This window comes from Tenrec ecaudatus, chromosome 7, assembly GCF_050624435.1.
Source record: "Tenrec ecaudatus isolate mTenEca1 chromosome 7, mTenEca1.hap1, whole genome shotgun sequence".
Taxonomy (NCBI): Eukaryota; Metazoa; Chordata; class Mammalia; order Afrosoricida; family Tenrecidae; genus Tenrec; species Tenrec ecaudatus.
Genome location: NC_134536.1, coordinates 62,960,171 through 62,981,648, shown reverse-complemented (window position 1 = coordinate 62,981,648; position 21,478 = coordinate 62,960,171). Strand labels below are relative to the sequence as shown.

General features: G+C 45.0%; 1 protein-coding gene across 1 annotated transcript in view; it reads right to left on the bottom strand.

The window, feature by feature from the left end:
- The window catches only part of AK9 (adenylate kinase 9), a 148,004-nt gene that overhangs the window by 85,113 nt on the left and 41,413 nt on the right, over positions 1-21,478 (bottom strand). The window contains exons 13-16 of the mRNA XM_075553990.1: positions 17,491-17,635; positions 11,748-11,855; positions 11,552-11,656; positions 4,789-4,937 (exon numbers count right to left, since the gene is read on the bottom strand). Of these exons, the coding sequence (XP_075410105.1) occupies positions 4,789-4,937; positions 11,552-11,656; positions 11,748-11,855; positions 17,491-17,635 (507 nt within the window). The remainder of the gene's footprint in view (positions 1-4,788; positions 4,938-11,551; positions 11,657-11,747; positions 11,856-17,490; positions 17,636-21,478) is intronic.

The following is a 21,478-nucleotide window of genomic DNA, read 5'->3' as shown; positions in this document are numbered from 1 at the left end:
ATGCATTGTAAAGATGTGCTTTATTTCCAACAAACAACTCATATTTAGAACACATCAAGAACAAATCAATAAAACAAAAGAAACAACTCAATAAGAAGTATGGGCAAAGGACTTGAAAAAGTACTTAACGAGAGAAGATGCCTCCACAGTGCAGGAATTGTGCCCGATCTGACCCACCACACTGGGGCAAAACACAAAGGGAGTGCAACAGAGCAGGAAGGGGAGCAAAGCAATGAAGTCCCCGAGGAATCCCCAAAATAGACTGCAGGGGTACGGAGTGGCACCCCATCAGACTGCATTGGAAAACAATCATAAAGGTCAACAGACAGACCTGGACCTATTTATAGACGTTCCTTTTTTTAAAAAATGTCTATCTATATAAGATAGGCAGGATAAACAATCCTGAGGCGAAAACAATGGGACTGATGGTTTCACAGGGACGTGGGAGAGGGGGAGGGGGAGGTGAGGGAAAGAAAGGGCGTAACTAACAAACCCAGGGTCAAGGGAACAACAAGTGATCTAAAATCTATGGTGAAGAGGACATAGGATGCCTGGTGGGGCTTGATCATGTGTAATGTAGTCCAAAGGAATTACTGAAAGCTGAATGAAGGTCAAACATGATAGTGGGACAAGAGGAAAGTAAAATGAAATAGAGGAAAGAACTAGGAAGCAAAAGACATTTATAGAGGTACAAATACAGGCACATACATATGCAAATATACTTATATATAATGATAGGGACATAGATGTATGTGCATATATTATATGCTAAATATTAAGGTAGCAGATGGACATTGGGCCTCTATTCAAGTACTCCCTCAATGCAAGAACACTTTGTTCCATTAAACTGGCATTCCGAGATGCTCACCTTGACTACATGATCGCTGAAGACAAAATGGGTGCATAAACAAATGTGGTGAAGAAAGCTGATGGTGCCGGGCTATCAAATGATACAGCATCTGGGGTAGGTGGGGGGCTTAAAAGTTTGAAGATAAACAAGCAGCAATCTAGCTGGGAAGCAACAAAGCCTATATAGAAGTAGCACACCAGCCTTTGTGATCATGAGGTGGCAATAGGATCGGGTATTAGGCATCCGATCACATCAAATCGATGTGAATGAGATGGTGGGTGGAGTGGAGAAGCAAAGCCCATTCATAAACAATTAGACATTCCCTCACAGAAGGGTCACAAGGAAGGGATGAGCCAGCCAGGGTGCAGTATAGCACTGATGAGACATATAATATTCCTCTAGTTCTTTAATGCTTCCTCCCCCAACTATCGTGACCCCAATTTTACTTTACAAATCCTGCTAGACCAGAACATGTACACTGTTACAGATAAGAGTTCTTGACACACAGAATCCAGGACAAATAAACCTTTCACGACCAATATTGAGAATAGCAATACTATGAAGGTAGAGGGAAGGTGGGGCGGGGGGAGGGAACTGATCACAATGATGGATGTATAACCCCTCCCTCCAGGGGAGTGAACAACAGAAACGTGTGTGAAGGGAGGCTGTATTGGTATAAAATATGAAAATAATACTAATTTATAAATCATCAAGGGTTCATGAGGGAGGGAGGATAGTGGAGGGAGGAAAAAATGAGCTGATACCAAGGGCTCAAGTAAAAAGAAAATGTTTCGAAAAGATGATGGCAGCATATGTACAAATGTGCTTGACACAATGGATGCATGGATTATCATAAGAGCTGAAGGAGCCCCAATGAAATGATTTTTAGAATAAGTAAATTTTAAAAAAGAAAGAGGATGTCTCTTCTCTAGGTAGTTTGAAAATTGTTTTCTACCCAGAGAGCTCCTAGACCCTGATGGCCGGTACACTGCTCTTCTGTACAGTGCTCTGTGCTCTGGACAAATGTCCACCCCACGCTAACTAACTCTGACGTTAAAATGTCATAGGATTTAAACTCCTGTCCAATCAAGCCCAGAGCTGCAGTTTACCACCTAGTGACATTACAAGTATCCCCACATCAGAAGTGTTTAAGAATAAACTCAGAAGAGATTGGAGAACAATTTCAGCTAAGGGCAACGAGGGGACTTTCACAGTCCTCAAAATGTTCCTCAGTCACAGGCATCTCCTCTGGGACACCTTCCCCCGCCCTCAGAAGCTATCTGAGATCGCTCCAGCCAGAGATGACAGCGTCGAGCTTGTGGACACCTCTATTTATCACTTAGCAGATGATGATTTAATTACTGGTTTATATGTCCGTCTTTCTCAGCTGGCTAATAGCTCCTTAAAAGAACTAGAAAAACCTGTTGCTGCCAGTCAATTTTGACTCATGTTCCATAGAATTTTCTTGACTGTAATATTAACAACAGCACAAAACAACAATAACAATATGCATTTTTTGCACATTGCATTTTAATAGCATTATGTTCTCTACTTTTCCCCAAAAGTTTCATGGAGATTTAAGTCGCATATGATGCGCTTTCACAGTTCAGTCATATTTAAAGAGTTGTGCATATATCACCAGAATCAGCTCTACAACATCCTCTCCCCTCCTGTATTTATTCGCTCCCCATTTCCCTCCAATCTCCCTTTGTTCCCCGCCCACATATCCCCAGTAAACTATTGTTAATATTAACTCTATACATCTACCCATCCCGTGCTACAAAAGGAAAACAGTATATATTTTTAAAAGGAAGAAAGAAAAAAAAATCAGCAGCCATATCAAAATAAATCAGAGAAAGAACTTTGCCACGAAAGTTAAAACTAGAGCATATTTAAAACCAGGACAAACCCCAACAGGCCAAGAGGGACATCACATGAGCAGGCACCCTATTCTAAGCTACTTGCATCTGCCATAACCAGCTTCCAGCAGTCTCTGCCCGATGACAAGGGTGCTCACGCCCTCACTGTGGTCAGAGGGCTCCACCAGAGGGACCCTGTGATGGATTTGGGGCTCCCGCTGTCATCCACAGCCGTCAACAAATTGGGTGTTCACGATTTAAGCACTGATGTCTTTCCCTCCTTTTGGTTTGGATTTTGATAGTTATCTTCCTTGGATCACACAGCCTGGTGCGCTTCTTCCATACGGACTTAGTTGACACCTCAATTTAGATGACCATTTGTTTGAACACAAGCCTTTAAGATCTCAAAAGTTATTCCTTTTGCTAGCCGGGCACCATGTGCGTCCTTCAGCACATGTTGGTGCAGTGCCTTATCTTCAGTGATCTCTTGGTCATGGTGAGCATCGAGCAGAATCGCGTCGTAAGGACAAAATGTCCTTAAATTGGGGCTCCAATTAAGTGGGGCCCCAGATCTATGGCGTGTGGTTTACTTTAGAGACCTCGTTATCATTTTGTGACAGAACATTATCAATCCTACCCCTGGGGCACGAGGTAATTGATAGTGTCATTAATTTAGTCAATGGCATTGGCTTTCAATAACTGTCTTTATGGAAACAGCTCCTTAGGCCCTTCTGGGTGATTTCAAACCACTACGTTTAGACGGGCAGCCAGAGAGCTGTGTGTTTGAATTTATTCATACCCCCGGGATGGGGCATAGGACCGGGCACATGAGAAGGTCCTCCCGATCCTTCTGATGAGTGCGCAGCCTGAGGGCAGGCAGAGGGGGATGGAAGCTTGGAGGGACAAAGCCAGGGAGGCTGGCGCAGTCTGGGGCTTGACGCCACTCAAGGCTGACAACTCATGTGTGGGACAGGGTGGCTCTATCCTTGCACATAATCATCTTAAGGCACATCTTCTTCAAGTTACAAGACTGCCTTTAAAAAACCTCTCCCATCAAGTCAATGCCGACTCATAGCAACCGTATAGGACAGGGTAGAACTGCCCCTGTGAGTTTCTGAGACTGTAATTGCTTACAGGAGTAGAAAACCTGGTCTTTCTCCTTCAGAGCTGGCTGGTGATTTTTAACTGTTACCTTTCGGATCGCATTCCAATGCATAACCATTATGCCCCCAGGGATCCTACAGGAACCCCACTGACAGTTTATCCCGACCCTATAGTGATTTGTTCCGTCTTTGACTTTCAGTGCTTACTTGGGATCTCTGAACAAAGCACACTCACACACAAGCGAAACCTTCTGATTTACATGGGTGAGACATTGCATGTGAGGTTTTATTTCCCCTTTGACTGGAAAGATCGCTCATTCGTCAACCCTTCTCCTTCAGGACAGAACTCAGGATCAAGGGGGACAGGGGAAGTCAATCACCCATAGAACTTAAGGAGATTTGGTGGCACTGTTGAGTAAGCACCACAAGGCCCACAGCTCAAACCTGCCAGTGGCTCCGAGGGAAAAGATGAGGCTATCCGCTCCCATAAAGATTTATAGCCCTGGAAACTCTATGTAGGGTTATCCTGAGTCAGCAGTCAGTGGGCTTGCTTCTGTTTGTTTTGGTTATGGTTAATCAGCTCAGAGGTGAACTATCTAGCCTTGTCACTGGCTTCATATGCAACATCTCTTAGCTGATCGAACGGAATCAAAGAGATTAAAAGCTAGTGCCTTCCTTTTAAAGCTATGACCCTATATCACACACTTTCATGGCTAATTGAAATTTACCAGCGCGCATAAACAGGTGTTCATTGAGAAACATTACCCGTTCTGTGACGGATAACTACAACTGCACATGAATTTGCAGGCTACAGATTTCGATATTGTTAAACGAGCTAGCAAAACGAATACATGCACGCACAAGATACACACACACACACACACACACACACACACACACGAGATAAACATTTCTGTGTCCGTTGTCTCAACATGTTGCTAACTCCACATTCAAATCCACAGCCTGGGCCTCTGACCTGTGCAAAGATGGCCTCTAAGATCTCCGCATGCTTCTCATATGGCTGGTCAAAGTTCATGTCCTTTGCCTTATTGACCGTCTCCTCAATCATGGCCACAACCTCTGGATGCTCTGCAGTCACCTCTTCTATTGTGTCTTCTACTGCAACTAAAGTGAAGTCAGTTAATCAGTGCGTGTCACCAATGATTTCAGAGACAGTGTTACGGGCAATGCACACGATTGTGGATTGTTAATACCTTCCTAGGAAAGGCCCGCCTTTGTGTCCCTACTCCACATGCTGGAAGAAGAGGGACAAAGACAAGGAGGAAGAATGTTACTTCAGGAAGCTCAACACTTCAGACCTGGCAGCAGAACAGAGAATCCCGGGGTCCAGTGAAAAGCTGTGTAGACGGGGAATGAGTCAGAAAACCAGGTTAAAGCTGCCAATGACAAGCATGGGACTATGTAGGGCAGTAGGGGGACAGGAGGGAGGCAAGTTGGAGTGGGCAAGGAAAAGGGGGTGGTTTGGATGGCACACTTGCTTTTGTCCTCACTTGGTGCTGATGTGTCCCCTGGTGTGGCCCTTGGGCTGCATCCTGATACGAAAGCTCAGCCTCTGCAGTAATGAGACAGGAGGTTGGTGCCTCCACCTAGCTCGTCTGCCTCTATATTTCTCGACATGCTTCCTGAGCTGTGGGTCCTGGGCTCTTCCATCTGACATGGTCTCTGGCTAAGGCCCGATGGATCCCAGCCCAGAAAAACTCACAAGGACCTTCAAAGAACAGCCACCTGCCTTGTGTCCTGCCCCTGTTCTCACGAATGGAAAGACCGGGTAGTGCGCAGAAAGCACCATGTCTCGCTGAATGAAGCCTCGCTAGTAGGGGCCAAGATGAGGCAAAAAGAATCAGACAAAGATGGGAAGATGTGCTAGCAGCTGCTAGCTGTCGACCCAATATTCATTCACCCCTTCCTTCCCGAGCAAATAAATGCACTGCCACCAAGTTGATGCCGACTCCTGGCCTCCCTACACGACAGGGTAGAACTGCTCTGTGTGTTTCCGAAACCATGCGGTTTGCAAGACTAAAAGCCCCGTCTTTCTCCCGAGAAGTGGCGGTGGCTTCCGAGGGCTGGCCTTTCAGATGGGATCAGCCCACTGCACCGCCCCTGTGCCAGCAGGGAGCTTCATCAGTCCTCGAGCCCTAACATCGTTCTATTCCGTTTGTCCACCAATTTTCCGAAATCCCCTTGTACAACGTATTCCATCTTAAAAGGTAACCTATGACAAACAGTTGCGTATACAAAAACATGGGAACATGCCGTGCATTCTCCTTAGAGTCTTTTGCTCCAAAACCTTTCACATGTGTGTTTTTTTAAACAAACAATGTTTTTGCAGGCTCCACTATGGGTTGGGGTACTCTTCACGAGGGAGCAAGTTGTACAGTTGGACTTCAAAAGCTTTGAAGGAAAATGGGATAGAAAGAGAGTGGAGTTTTTTTTCACAAACTTTTGGAAGCCCTTCATATTTTAGTAGTGCTTTTAAAGAAAACACCCCACACATGCCTCCTTCCAACTTCTGAAGGAGCTATTGTGTTTTATCGAACGTCAGTTGAAGAGAATCAAATTAGTCCAATAATCATTTACCTTTGGGGGGGATACAGCTCTGGTAGTTCCCGACTAGAGGGTTGAGACAGTCTCTTAAATTTGGATGTACTTTTTCTGATTTCTTTTCCTTCTGTGAATATAACACTGCTAACACCCTGAGAATCTTACAGAAAAGTGCAGACGGATCCCCAAGGAAGCTTGTGGTATGACTGGGACTAGGTATCCAGCACTCATGTCGCCCGGTTTTTACGAACGCAGTCTTCAAATCAAGCCACCCCATCTGTCAGAGGTGGGAAGTGAAGCTACTCCCTTCACCCTAACAATAATGATGGTAGTCTCAGTGTGTGTCAGTGAGTCTACCATTTGGAAGCACACATCAACATTGACCTTTCTGAGGTGCTAGCACCCTCCTGACTACGAGGCCAGAAAGGCTGCCCTCCTCTCAAGGCGTGGGGAAAGGCCGGTGCGGGGCTGGTGCGAACTCCTTTTCCCCAGGGCGCACTAGCAGTCCAGGCGGCCGCAGTGACTTCGCGGGTGGGGCTCTGCTAGCCACAGTCTGTCTCTCTCACCAAGCGACGGGGCATATCTCCTCTTTTTCTGATGGATGTGGGTGACGAGGAAGTGGGCTGAGACACTCAAAGGCGTAGACACTTCCGTTGGGGTGTGCTAGCAGTGTTCATTGGGATTGTAGACTCGGAACGCTATCGGGGCATTGGCTCGTATGCCATCCCACTGGGTGCTAAACGAGCCACCTCAGAAGCAGGAAGAGGTAGCTTCCTACCAGCGTCAGGGAAGAGCCAGGAGTGAGGAAGATCCCTTGAGCCCCGAGGTCCCCGTGGGCTGAACCTCCTCCCGCCAGGAGTGACAACAGCAGAACCAGGAGCCACAGTCTGAGGCAGGAGCAAGCGATGGCGTGGTGGCTTCCCAGTCAGTGGGGCAAGGAAGGCTGAGAACCTGTGGGCAAGAGGCTGGCTTGTGGAGCGGAGGTGCCTCCGGGCACTGAATTATGTGAGCGAGGTCTGCTGACCTGGAGAGCTAGGGCTGAACACCCTCAGCTGAGGGTTAGACGTAAGGCAGGATGGCGAGCCCTTTGCTCATTGCTTGGCAACCCTGAAAGAGCTTTGTAACATTGCCCAAGCAGGTCAGAAGCCAGGCAAAGAGCCCGAGACGGAGAGAGGCCTGCCCGAAGGCATGGCAGCGGAGAGACTGCACTGACTGCACAACTGTATCCTGTACGTTTCTGACCTAAATCATCATCTTGGAAGCCCCCTCATCAAGCCTGCCGTCATGAGTGCGCTCTGGGCGTCTGGCTGGCCATTACAATGAATGATCAAACCCTGCCGAGGAGCAGAGCACTGTGCCAGGGATGTTTGCTGCCAGAACTGGTAAGAAGGTTGGCGGGTGGGGCCAATGTCTGACCTCAGGCACGCAAGAATCGGCCTTGGGTGGGTACACCCTTTCCCCTGTGTAGACAGAAGAGGCCAGAAGTGGTCTCTCTAATTTCTTCCCTAGAAATCCCTCTGGCAGTGGTGGGTAGAGGCACGGATGTCTGATGTCTGCTCCTTTGCCGCCCCAAAGACTGTATGGAGGAAGAGAAGGCGAGCAGCCCAGAGAGAGCTCCTCATCTGTTTTAACATGCGAGGAAGTGAGGTCCTTCTCTGAAGTGTGTGTGTGTGTGTGTGTATGCACATATGTGTTGGGAAAGGAGAGATGAGTTTCTGACAGTGTGCAATTCAATTCCTATTAGGCTAGAAATAAACACCCAGCAAGTATGTATCTCCCTGAAGTAGTAGGAGGAAACAAACAAAAAACTTAACTGTCCCACATTACATGATAAAGTAAATTATAGCTGCATATAAAACTAGATGCAAAAGGTTGGTTCAATTAAAAAAACACATATCAAATATCTGATTGAGTCATATGAGACCCTAACAAAGGTCACTCAGAGGCAGAGGATGAGTGGCAGAAGAGATATTTTTTCTTTTTATTATCTGAACTAATTGCTTTCAGCAAGAGACAAATCTTAGGCACAAAGAGGCCAGTAGATTAAAAGTAAAGGGATGGGAAAACGTATTGCAAGCCAATAATGACCAAAAGCCAGCTGGTGTGGTGATTTCAATATCAGACTGAATAAACTTCAAGTGAAAGTGCATTATAAGAGACCACGCGGGGCATTACATAATACTAAAAGGAGAAATTCCTTAAGGAGCTATCATAATTCTAAGTATATATGCACCTAACTTCGGAGCCCCAAATATAGAAAATAAACACAGGGTTGAAGGGAAAAATAGTTCTCCAATAATAGCTGAAGATTCGAGGGCGACTCAAGTCAGTTGGCATAACAAAGCTCACAGAGACACTGCTCCGCAGCCTCCTTTGGTGAGTGTGGCTGCAGTCTTAAAAGCTTATGGGCAGCTACCTAAGGTGCAGTGATCAATCTTTTCCTGTCCAGAGGAAATAAGTATGATGACAATTGAAAGACAAGTGGAAACAATTAGTCCAATGGACTAATGGACCATGAAGACATCAGTCTCTTCAATCCCGAGTCCAGAAGAACTAGATGGTGCCCGGCTACCACTCCCAACTGCTCTGAAAGGGATCACATTAGAAGATTCTGGATAGAGTAGAAGGAGCCAAATATGGAGCCAAAGTCAAGACCGTGAGAGACCAAGCTTACTGGCCAGATAGAATTGGTGGGACTCTAAGACCATGGCTCTTAGTCACCTTCCGGGCCGAAAACGGAACCCGCTTTTTCTGTGTTAGAACAATCGACCATTAAGTTCGTAAGGGCAGCATTTACTCAAGGACAAAGTCCAGAGGGTTGGAAATAAGGAGGAATAGGAACAAGAAACACAGGGGAGAAGTGGGATAAGTGATGGCACATTGAAGGGATGGCGATGGATAAATGTGTGTGAATTACGGAATCTAAAATGGATGGTCTGCTTTGTAAATCTTCACTAATTCACAATAAAAAATTAAGAAAGAAAAATGAAATGGTTCCCTGAGCAACTGGACACAGACTCAGTGAACCCAGGGCTGGTGGGGACTTTGAGGCATGGCCAATAGGTCCCTGATGTCCATGTGGCATTTTCAGTAGCACTGGGCTTGAAGATGATTCCCACCACCAGGGAGCTCACCACCTCATCCCCACGCATCGTGTATTCACAAAAGATCTACCGAGCGTCCACTCCGTGCCAGGCACTGCGTGAGGTGCGGAGCAGACAGTAGCGAACAGGACAAGGATCATCTGCATTTCCAGGAAACTCAAAGTCTACTCCTATTGTTAAAAAGAACAACACTGTGAAGCTGTATCGCCAGACTCGCCCTAGTCCTCCGTCAGCCCCACCTTATGCTGCGCGATCTTGCGAAATCTCCAACTTGCGAAGGCGCAGTTTCTCATGTGCACATGGGAGTAGCAGCCACACTGTTTGAAACAGTTTGATACAGGGCCTGGCTCAGAGCAAGGGTTCCTTCAGGCCTTGCTCTGCCTCCCAAAGCCTCACCGCCTAATTCCTCTGCACACGAGGCCCCGCCAAAAAAGCAGAAGTAGACCTCTTATGAAGAAGAAAACCAGCTAACACAGACAGGTTGTGTGGCATGTTCTAAAGACTGTCTAAGACTCTCTGTCATGGACTGGATTGTTCCCCACAGATATGTGTCCACTGGGCTGGGCCAGGATCCTCAGAGGCTTGGCAATTATGTAATAATGTGATTTGACGCCATGTCATGATGTAATCATCGCTCCCCTCCCAGATGAGATCTGATATGATCAGCGCTGAGCTGGTCTAAGGGGGATTTCACCAGAGAGGGGCCTCTACTACCTTTTACCTGCCGAAGATAAATGCTACCTCAGTAGTACCGAGAATGAAGAGCCAGGAGCAGAGCGCATCTTTTAGACTCTGGGTCTCTGCACTGTGAACCTCCTAGACTCCAGGAGAGACTGATGCCAACGACCTTTCCCCAGAGCTGATAGGAAGAGAAAGTCTTTCCCTGGAGCTAGCACCCCGATGCAGACTTGTCGCTTCCTGAACGATGAAAGAATAAATTTCGGTTTGCTGAAGTTAAAAACGAACCCAAAGACTTCAATAGAGCACTTTCAGTAACGAGTCCCGCGGCATCAAGTTGCTTCTGTCTGACTCACGCTGACCCTCCGTAGGGCTTCAGAGACTTTTCACCTTTATCTTTTCTTACGTAGAGCAGCTGGTGGGCTAGCAGCCGACCTGCGGGTAGCTGTCCCATGCTTACTGGACAGCACCACCAGGGCTCCTTTAAGAACGGACACAACATCAAAGAGACAGAGAAAATCAGTAAAGCATTGGAAGATTGGAACAACAATGTGGACGAACTAGACACGGCACTTCTATGGAGAACATGCTACATAACCGCATCTCTGTAAACAGTCTTCTCCGGTGCACTTGGATAATTCTCTAGAAGAGACCAGATGTTAGGTTGCTAAACACGTATCAATACATTTTTAAAAGCTAAACTATACAAGGTATCAGCTCCAACCACAGGAAAATGAATTAGACATTACTCACAGAAAGAAAAATTGAAGAAACATCACATATAAATTTCGTGGAAATTAAGCGACACACAATCAAACAATGAGCGAATGAAGGAAGAAATCAAAAGAGAAATCAGGAAATACTTAGAACTGAATGAGAATGTGGCCCCCAGGGACCAAAGCTTATGGGGCGCAGCAGAGGCAGAGTCCTCAGGGCCCTTTATAGCTGCCCGTGCCTACATTACAAAAGACCGCAAATCAATAGCTGAACTTCACACCTCCAGAAATTAGAAAAAGAAGAGGGAACCAAATGTCAAGCTACCAGGAGGACGGAAATGCACAGACGAGAGCAGAGAGATGGAACCGAGAACCACAGCCATAAGAATGGCGGAGGGGCTGCTTGTGGCTGTTGACTGGCTTCTGACTTCAGGTGACGGGGCGGGCAGAATAGACCTGCAGGGTTTTCAAGGCCGTGACCTTTTGGAAGTAGGTCTTCTGGCTTGTCCCCAGACACACCTTTGGGGGGCGGGGTTCAAAGTTAGGGCTAGTTGTCAAACGTTTAACCATTTGCTCTCCCCCCCCTCTACCCCAGGAACTCCTAGAATAAAATATGATCAAATACAAAATACATGGAAATAAGATCCATAAACATGGAATTCATGGTTCATTTTCTTACCATCTTTTTCACTTCTGTCCTTTTGATCATCCAAGGGTTTGTCTGTTGTCATTTTGGCCTCTTCAGCCTCCTCTTGAGAGTTTTCTCTTCGGGGCTCTTGGTTGTCTGTTACGGCAAAAGGAGAATCACTCTTGTCAGCTAATCTGTGGACGTGAGGAAAGATTTGGTCAATAACCTCAATAGGCTATTTCTTTACCATCTTCTTCGATGGAAGAAGGGATTTCTTCTGGGCCTTTAAGTTCTCTCATCTGGAGTTCTTCATACATCTTTTCATTTCTTTCCAATTCCCTTGAAGCTTGCGATTCTGGAAGACAACAATTGGCTATGTTAGCAAAAGGCAGCTTGGGGTCGGCATATAGGCTTACTGGTGAAACACCCTGCTTTAAAGACCCAAGGATCTGAGTTTCAGTTCTGATTTTGTCACTTTGGTAAATTCCTTAGTCTCCCTGTCCAATTTCCACTTGCCAAAATGTGGCTCACAATGAGCTGATGAATGTGAATCCTTAGTTTAGAAATGGTGCACAGGAAGCCGGCTGCAGGTGGCGGTTTTGTGTGCCCAGTGGGGTCTGACTCATTACAAGCCTCTAGGACAGACTGGAGCTGCCCTGTGTGGGCGTGTAAGGCTGTAACCATAGCCGCTCTTACCGCCACAACTTTCTCCCTTCGAGCAGCTGGTGGATTGAAGACACTGACCTGGTCAGCATCTCAGTGCACAACCAATGTGTCTCTAGCCTTCTGTCATCATCTGTCTGATAACATGTGCTTGAACAACCCTCAGGTCTGACCCAGACTGCCGTGGGAGTCGGTGGGTCATTTGCGTCACACTCTGAAGAACCTCAGGGTTCAGCTCTCAAACTGAAGTTACAGTACTATTTTTCTCCACAGAGGTCCTGAGAACATGCACTTAAGGACACATGGCATTGTATAAAGGATTTCTCTGATTGGCTGTTACTATTATCTTTCATCGCAAATGTGGAGAAATACACGTTCAAAAACCTCAGGTGGTGTCAATGGTTAATGTGCTTGGCTGGTAACCCAAAGGTTGGAGGTTGGAGGCCCTCCAGAGGTACCTAAGCCTTCTAAGGGAGGAGTGGGTTGTGCTTTGGGTTGCTAACTGCAAGGTTGGTGGTTCAAAGTCACTCGTTGCTCCAAGGGAGACGGATGAGACTTTCTGCTCCTGTGAAGAGTTATAGTCTTGGAGACGCACAGGGGCAGTTCTGCCCGGTCCTGGAGGATCTCTGTGAGTGGCAGTGACTCCAGGGTCATGAGAGATTTGTTTGTTTGTTTGAGAGGCACCTGTGAAGACCTGGTGACCTATTTCTTAAAAAAAACAACGTATTTTTAAAAATTGTAAAATAGGTGGGGGTGGGGTGGAGTTACATTTCAGACCCTCACCTCTATTTAGCAGTTCAAACCCCTCACCAACACACCCTCACCCCTAATTCCTCTTTTCTCTCTTGTGGACCCCCATCCTCCCTTTCAGCAAAGTCAACACCTGTCAACCCTCCAGTCCATTGATTTATCTTCTTTCTTTTGCCCCCCCCCCCCACCCAATACCGGAATAACCCTTTACTTGTGGATGCACCTGGACCTAAGTCTTTGTCTTTGTTTTATCCTTACAGTGGCAGGGACCTCCTTCTGAAGTTAAAAAGGACCCAAAACAACACCCTTTGAAAATGCCACAGAGCCCCTTTCAGCCAGAGTCGCCCTCATTAGACATCTGCCCAGATGACAACACTGTAGGAGAGGGCTCCCCATTTCCTTACACCCCTCATATGCCCTCTAGGCCTTTTACAAAGCATGTAGTTGTTCTTTAGACCACGCCCATGTGCACCGACAAGTAAAGGTGATACTATAGACAAGAGAATGGACCTTATTCAAAAAGGAATATGCCCACAATGTTTCAGCACTGCAGAGCTGAGTGCTCATTGCTACCCAGCATGCTGCTGGCACTGTGGTGGGCAAACAACATTAAGAAAAGGATTCTTGCCAAGAGAATGAATGTGTGCCCTGAGCACATGAAGCGCTCTGAGAGCCAAGTTGGCTTCAGAAAATATGTGAAATTCCTAAAACCAAACCAGACCAAATCCACCACCATCGAGTTGATTCCGACTCAGATTAGCCCAGAGAAAAGCAGTTCTATAGGGCTTACAAGGGCCTGGGAGGCTGTAAATCTTATTTTTCTTTTAATCCTTCCCATGCTTTATAATTAAAAAAAAAGTTTTCCCCGTTAACGTTTAGAAAAGTGGATTGAAAACAGTCTCTTCTCAATAGAGGCTGTAACTGCTTACAGCAGAGGTCCTTAAACTTTTTAAACAGGGGGCCAGTTCACTGTCCCTCAGACCCGTTGGAGGGCCAGACTATAGTTTAAAAAACAAAACAAAACCCTATGAACAAATTCCTATGCACACTGCACATATCTTATTTTGAAGTAAAAATACAAACAGGGCAAAGCCCCCCTGTGGGCCGGATAAATATCCTCGGCGGGTCACATGTAGCCCGCGGGCCGTAGTTTGCGGACGCCTGGTTTGCAGGAAGACCTCTTCTTTCTCCCTCTGAGCGGCTGCTGGGCTCGAACCTCTCCGTTCACAGCAAGCCAACCCAACACATGGTCAGAGAAAGAAGAAGCCCAAGAGAAAGGCACCTGGATTCAACCCGAACCGCAGCCTGCTTTCCCCAGAGAGGCCAGCGTGTGAGGCCGGTGGAAAGAAGCCCAGCTCCTCGAAGCCCCCAAACCAAACTCCTACTGCGCCAACATAGGGGTTCTGAGGCTGGAAAGCATTACGGAGCAGAGTCTCAGCTTTGTCTGGTGCAGTCACTGATGGATGGGTTTGAACCGCCAGCCTTGCAGTTAGCCATGCCTGACACTGCCACTACAGTGTCTTTGTCTGAAACCAGTCCCTACCAGTTCCAGAGTTATCACCTATGGCATCACGGTGTAAAACGGAGAGGCCAGGATGTGAAAAGAACCCCCAGACACAGGGGGTCACAGCTCCACTTGGAGATCCGTGGGGCCCCATAAGAAGTCCAGTGAACGGCAACTGGAAGAGTAAGTGGGGTGGTCAGGGAGGGGAGCAGTCAGAATCCCTCAATGACAGACAACCAAGAAGGTAAGCAGAAAGTGCTAGAAAGTATCAAACTGATACCAGACAATAAAAAGATCATAAAAGAAAAATAGAGGACACAGCTATAGAGAGCTAATAAACCAAACCCATTGCCAGTGAGTGGATTCACCCCCGAGTGACTCTGCGTAGGATTTTCCAGACTGCACATCTTTATGGGAACAGACCGTTTCCTCTCTCTCTGAAGGGGCGGCTGGTGGACCACCGTGTTTGAACCACCAACCTTGCTAGCACCAGCAGAGAGCCCAATAAATGGATTCAAATGCCCCTTTAAAAAGTGTCTCAGGTTGGGTCAAGAAATTCCAATTGTATGCTGGTGACAAGGGAAAAGACTCCATTTTATTGAATATCTCAGAAAGATGAAACAACGTATGGCAGACACAGTTACCTCAGACCGGAATTAAGGCTGCTCTGGAGAGGGAGACCATGGTGAAATCCCAATGTGAGGAGCTGGGGCTGCCATGCGACGATTGCCTTCTGGTGCCCATGACCTATAGTTATCCCTAGTCCCTTGGTCCCTTTCCCAAAATGACAAATACTCGCTGCAATGTCTTCCAGAATTTGAGATAGCAAACAGGCAGTAAAGCGAATTAAGTGTAGTGAGAATTGGGTTAACATCACTGACAGGCTGAATGCAGTTGAAGCTACATTCAACTGTGTCATCTGTAGACCAGAATACATGTTGCTTTCCAATTTGTCCGTGAGTAGTTATAAAACCATATGCCGTGGGATCACACTACTCATTACAAAGATGAATAGGGTAGAAAAGAGGGGAGTGGATAATGCACCAAATACTTAATAGTGACTAAGTCCAGGGAGTAGACGTATGAGTGACTCTTTCTGTCATTCGCTTTATCCAATGCTCTGAGCCCACTTGAGCCACACAGTGGACAAGAGAACAGATGTCAGAGGGAATTCTCAGCACTTGCTGACTGCGCAGTCTGAGAAAATGACATCATTCCTTGAGTCTTAAGTTTCTTCATCAACTAGAGCAGCGAGAAAAGCACCTATTTAATCTGTAGGCCAATTGTGAGGCTGAAACAGGATAATGCACGCAATGCCCTTAGCATAGACACTGCATGTTATAAATGCTCAATAGACAGCACTTAGAATTGCTTTCTCTTTTTTTTATGCCCTCAAAGAACTTCTCATTCACTGCCATCAAGTCAATTTTGACTTGTCGTCACCTTGTAGGACAGGGTAGGAATTTAAGAAGCCATTTAACTGTCACAAGTAGTACAGTGGTACAGTACTTACGTACTCAGCTGCTAACGGTAAGGTTGGCAGTTCAAACCTACCAGCGGCTCTGGGGAGAAAGAACTGGAAAGTTCAGTTTGCTTCTGTAAAGATTACAGCCTTGGAAACACTAGGGGAGAGTCCCACTCTGTCCTGTACGGTCACTTCAACTTGGAATTGACTCAGCAGAAATTGATTATGTTTTTTTTCTTTTCTCATTTTTTTAATCATCGATGGGCCTCAGTGTAGAGCACTGTGGTAGCACTGCTGGGCACGTGCTGGACTGTTGTGGTAGTTACACAATATGGTGTCAATTTGGGACTTGGGAGGATTAAGAGTGAAGGAGTGGAGTCTAGTCTGTCAGTTGGGTCATAGCCAATGAGCCCTTTGTGTGGGCATGGCTTTCTCCTGAGAATTCTGGGAAATCTGGTATTTCCTCCTTGGAGGCAGGAGACACCACTCTCTCTCTGCTCATTTCCTGGGAGACATTGAAGCTGATAAGACACATGGAACTATGCTAGTGCCCTGAGCTGGAGAAGCCACACGGACCTAACCAGATGCAACCAGACCTCTGAAGCCATAGAAGCCACAGAGAGACCCCTGCCAGTGCTGAGATGCTTACAACGCCGCTGGAGCCAAAGACTTTCTACCCACTGGCCTGCGATCATCCGAAGATGGCTTTGTAGATTGGTATCAGACATATGGGCTCATCTCAGACATATGGGCTCATCTCAGACATATGGGCTCATCTCAGACATATGGGCTCATCTCAGACATATGGGCTCATCTCAAGAACTTGAACTGGATTGGGTTGGGATGCTTTCTTAATGTACAATTACCCTTTACATAAAACTCTCTCTGTTGTACATATGCGAGTCTCCTTGGATCTGTTTCTTTAGTCTACTCAGAATGACACAACTGCTAACCATAAAGTTGGCAGGTGAACTCCAACAGCCACCCTGCAGGAGAAAGATGAGGCTGGCTGCTCCTGGAGAGATTTACCAAACCTCAGAAACCTGGCACGCGGTCTGTGAGTCCGAACTTACTCGATAGCCATAGGTTTCATGGGCCTGTTTCTTCATTTTTAAAACGAAGAGAATTGTGCTAATTGACCAGTAGGGCATCTTGCAGTTCCACTGCTTGATGACTTTCTGAATTTGAAATTACATTCTACAGACAGAAAAACCCATTGCAATCAGGGCTGACAGACAAATGTTAAAACAGAACAAAATAAAGCCAGGTGGATTGTTGTTCCCTTAATGACTGGTGTAGATGCAGGAGTCAATGAGCACTGCTTAGTTTTTGACTTACAGGTAGACTCCCCAGATAAAGAAATACATTTTGTAAGCTGTGTTTGATGTAGTTCTTGGCAATCTGGAGCTAAGGGATGCCTTGCATCCCTCCAACTGTCTACACACTATGTATTCCTTCCCCCGTTCGTGAGAGGACGGTAGAAGGTGCTACCAACCCCAAGACTCGTGAAACAAAGCCATGGCCCTCACGTAGCAGGGGCTTAATTACTTCCTGAAGCTTAAACTACATTTTAACTAAATTATCTAGAATTTTGAAAAGACACTTCACCTCTTTTTTTTTCTTGTAGTTCTTTGAGAAGCTTTTCTTGCACGACCGCAATAGCAACTGCGGTGGCTTCAGCTATAGTGTTCGCAATTAACGTCTCCAGGGCTTGATCAAAGCGTGGCTGAACAAGTTTGACATAGTCAACCACCTGCAAAGATCACATAAGGAAATCAACATGAATGCAAATGATGGTGAATCTTGAAGACATTGTCCATGCATATGCTTGTGCGCATGCACACACACACACACATACATAAGGGGCTGAAAAAGGTGTGTGGAGCATGCCATTATCTTTTCATAAACTTTATGAACCCCCTCCTCATAGATTTTAACACTAGTGGCATAGCTCCAAGTATTAAAGTATATTATATATACATATATTACAGACACACTATATTGATGTATATAAACAGCATAAAATGGCAACTATACACATGGACTTCATCAGATAAAATACCCAGGAACCAAAGATTACATATGTGGGAAGAGACAAAAGAGAAGTTCAATGTCATCAGTCAAAACAAGGTCAAGTATAGATTGTGGGACAGACATATGCAAGTTCAGTTTGAAGCAGAAAAATATTAAAGCATGTACACAGGAGTCAAAGCATAAGTTGGAGTACATCCCACCTGAATTTAGAGACCATCTCACGAACAGGTTTGATACATTGAAAACTAAGTGACTGAAGACCAGATGAGCTGTGGGATGACATCAGGAACAGCATACAGGAAGAAAGCAAAAGGTCATGGAAAAGACTGAAATGGATGTCAGGGGAGACTCTGAAACTTGCTCTTGAATGCAGAGAAGGTCACATGACTGGAAGCAAAGATGAAACGAAAGAGCTAAACAAAAAATGGCAAGGGGAAGCTCCAGAACACAAAGCTGGATATTATAATGACCTTGCTCCGCATTTTTCTTTCTTTCTTTCTTTAATTTTATCTGGGGACTCTTATAACATCAATGTTCAGCATTTTTCAAGCTGAAAGAACTAAAGAAGAAAAAAATCAAGCCTCGAGTTGAGGTATTGAAGGATACTGTAGGCAGAATTTGAACACAAAGATGGAAGGGGTGGGGGGCAGCAGGGAGGGCACCAAGGTCAATGGTCATCATATGGTCAACACAATGTTCTACATCCTACTTAAGTGAGGTGACTGGACTCTTAAAAGGTCATGAGTGGCCATCAAAGGTGCAATTATTGGCTTCTTCTCAAAATAGAAGATGCATGGAAGCAACGAGTCCAATGGACCTCTCCAACACCAAGTCTCCATGACCCTCTGACCAGAAGAACTAGATGGTTCCCAACTCCCATCACCAACTGCTTTGAAAATGATCACATTTGGATGTCCTGGATAGAGTGGGAGAAACACATCGAACAGAATGAAAGATTATTTTGAAAGCCCAGGGTCACTAATTGGATCAAGATTGGTGAATCACCAAGACCATGGCCCTTTGTTACCTTTCAGATTTGGAACTAAACTGAATCTAGGCTCATTTTTTTCAGCTAAGCAATAGCCAGATCCACAGGGAAGAACAAAAATACTAATGAAATATGCACATCTTAGAATAATCAACTGTTGAGATCCACAGGGCAGCGTTGCCCCAAGGAGCAAGTTCCAGAGGGTTAGGAAAGTGGAAAAACGGGAAGAAGTGGGACAATTAATGTTCCATTATGAGGATTGTAATCAATGAGATGGGAAAAGTGTGCATGAATTGTTGGATAGAAAATGTCTCTGCTCTGTAAACCTTCACCCAATTCACATATGCCAAGGAGAAGGAGGAGGATGAAAATGAGGGAAAGGAGGAGGAGAAAGGAGGGAATATAGAGTCACTGTATCCCAAATAGTTGGTTGACTCAAGTATTTCAAGTGGTACCCTATGATCAAGAACTGATGGTATCGAAGAAGAACTGCTGAACTAGACTGAGGCGTTGGTGACAGACAAAGGTCTGGGAATGAAAGAGTGCCAGTGGAAACATTTCAACAAACCAATGCAGCTTTAAATATTCACTTACCTATGCCAAGAACTTTGGAAGACAGCTAGCTAGCTAAGTGACGGGAAGAGATTCATATTTGTCTCCCTTCCAAAGGAAGATAACTCAACAGAATGAGAAATTATTAAACAATATCACACACAAATACAATTTTGCTGAGGAGAATAAAAAGAAACCAAAGAATTTAAGAAAATAGAACATTTCCAAAATTCTAAAAAGCTTCCTCATGCTTCTTTGTAGTCAGTTTTCGCCTCCTCTTAAGTCCTGGCTCATGCTGTATGTCTCTATAGACCAGTGTTGCTTTTTATAAAATTCTATACAAATGGAACCAGTGTTTCTCAACCTTCCTAATGCCACGACCCTTTAATACAGCTCCTCATGCTGTGCTGACACCCCCACCCATACAATTATCTTCATTGCTACTTCATAATTGTAACTTTGCAACTGTTATGAATCGGGTGACCGCTGTGAAAGGGTCATTTGACCGCCAAGGGGGTAGCGACCCACAGGTTGATAATTGCTGAATGGAACCATACAATAAGCAATCTTTCCCAGGATTTTTCTCTTAAGGGAAATATAGTAGTGTAAGATTCACGATGATTATTGGATGAAACCATACTTATTGTACATATCAGTAACGTGTTATTCCTTTTTACTGTTGACTTGTATTCCATTTTATGAGCATACCACAGATTTTTATCCGTTTATTAATTTTTATAATTTATTAATACATGTTTGGGGTGGTCTCCAGCTTTTATGAATAAAGCAATAGCAAAGGTTTGTGCACAAATCTTTTGTGGACATATGTGTTCATTTCTCTTGGGTAAATACCTAGGAAATACTGAATCACATGGTAGGTGTAGGAGCTCTGTTGGCATAGGGGTTATGCATTGGGCTGCCAGTTACAAGGTCAGCAGTTCACAACCACCAGTTGCTCTATGGAAGAAAGACCAGTCTGTCAGTTCCTGTAAAGAGTGACAGTCTCAGTAGCCCACAGGGGCAGTGTACCCCATCCTAGAAGGTCACTGTTAGTCGGCATCAACTTGGTGACAGTGAGCTTGGGTTCTTTTAGGTTTTTGGTCAGTATACACTTGACTTTCAAATAAGTGGTCTAACTATTTTCCAAAGGGGTTGTTCTACTTAAAGTCCTACCAGTGATGCATGAGAGTCCCCGTGGCCCTATCCCCTCACCAACACTCAGTTTTGTGACTATTTTGTTCTAGCCACTCTTGTGGATTTCATATGTATCGCATTTAGCTTACATTTCAATGTCCCTAACCATTAATAATTTGAGATTCTTCACTGGTGATTTACATTCCTTTGCTTTTAAAGTTCATTTTCAAACTTTTGTCTACTTAAATTATCGGGTTAAAGATTACTTACGGTATATACCCACTTGTCACTTATAGATATGGTAACATTCCAAAAACCAGGTTGTGTGTGAATATCATGGTATACGAAAATGGAGGATGATGTTATCAGATCACAAAATGGAGTTTGACCTACTTTATCATTCAACTCCCAAATTACATCAATACATAACTACCAAGCCACCAGGAATCATTGTCCAGTCAAGTTGCTACATAACCTTAATCTTCACAGCCAGCGTTACTCTTGTTTTTGGCACCTTAACATTGATTATCGTATTGATTATGCATGCCATTCAAACACAAAATAGGTGAAAAGTTGATATTTTACTATTGTTGTAAATGTGAAGTGTTGGATAAGGAGGTAGTTGATAAGTGAGGAGTGGGTGTACATTTTAGATATAAATCCTTTGTCAGGCATGTAATATGCTTTTTAACACTGACTGTTAGGATCTTAGAAATTGATTTCTATTTTGCTTCTTTAAGTTTGAATATTTCCTGATTCCTAGATTCTTTTTTGCTTTTCCTTCAATATGTGTCTACGCTATTTTAGCCCATGCTAAGAAATATATATTTGTATCTACATAAATTTTAATCAATGTACAATATTACATTAGATGAATCATCACCATTT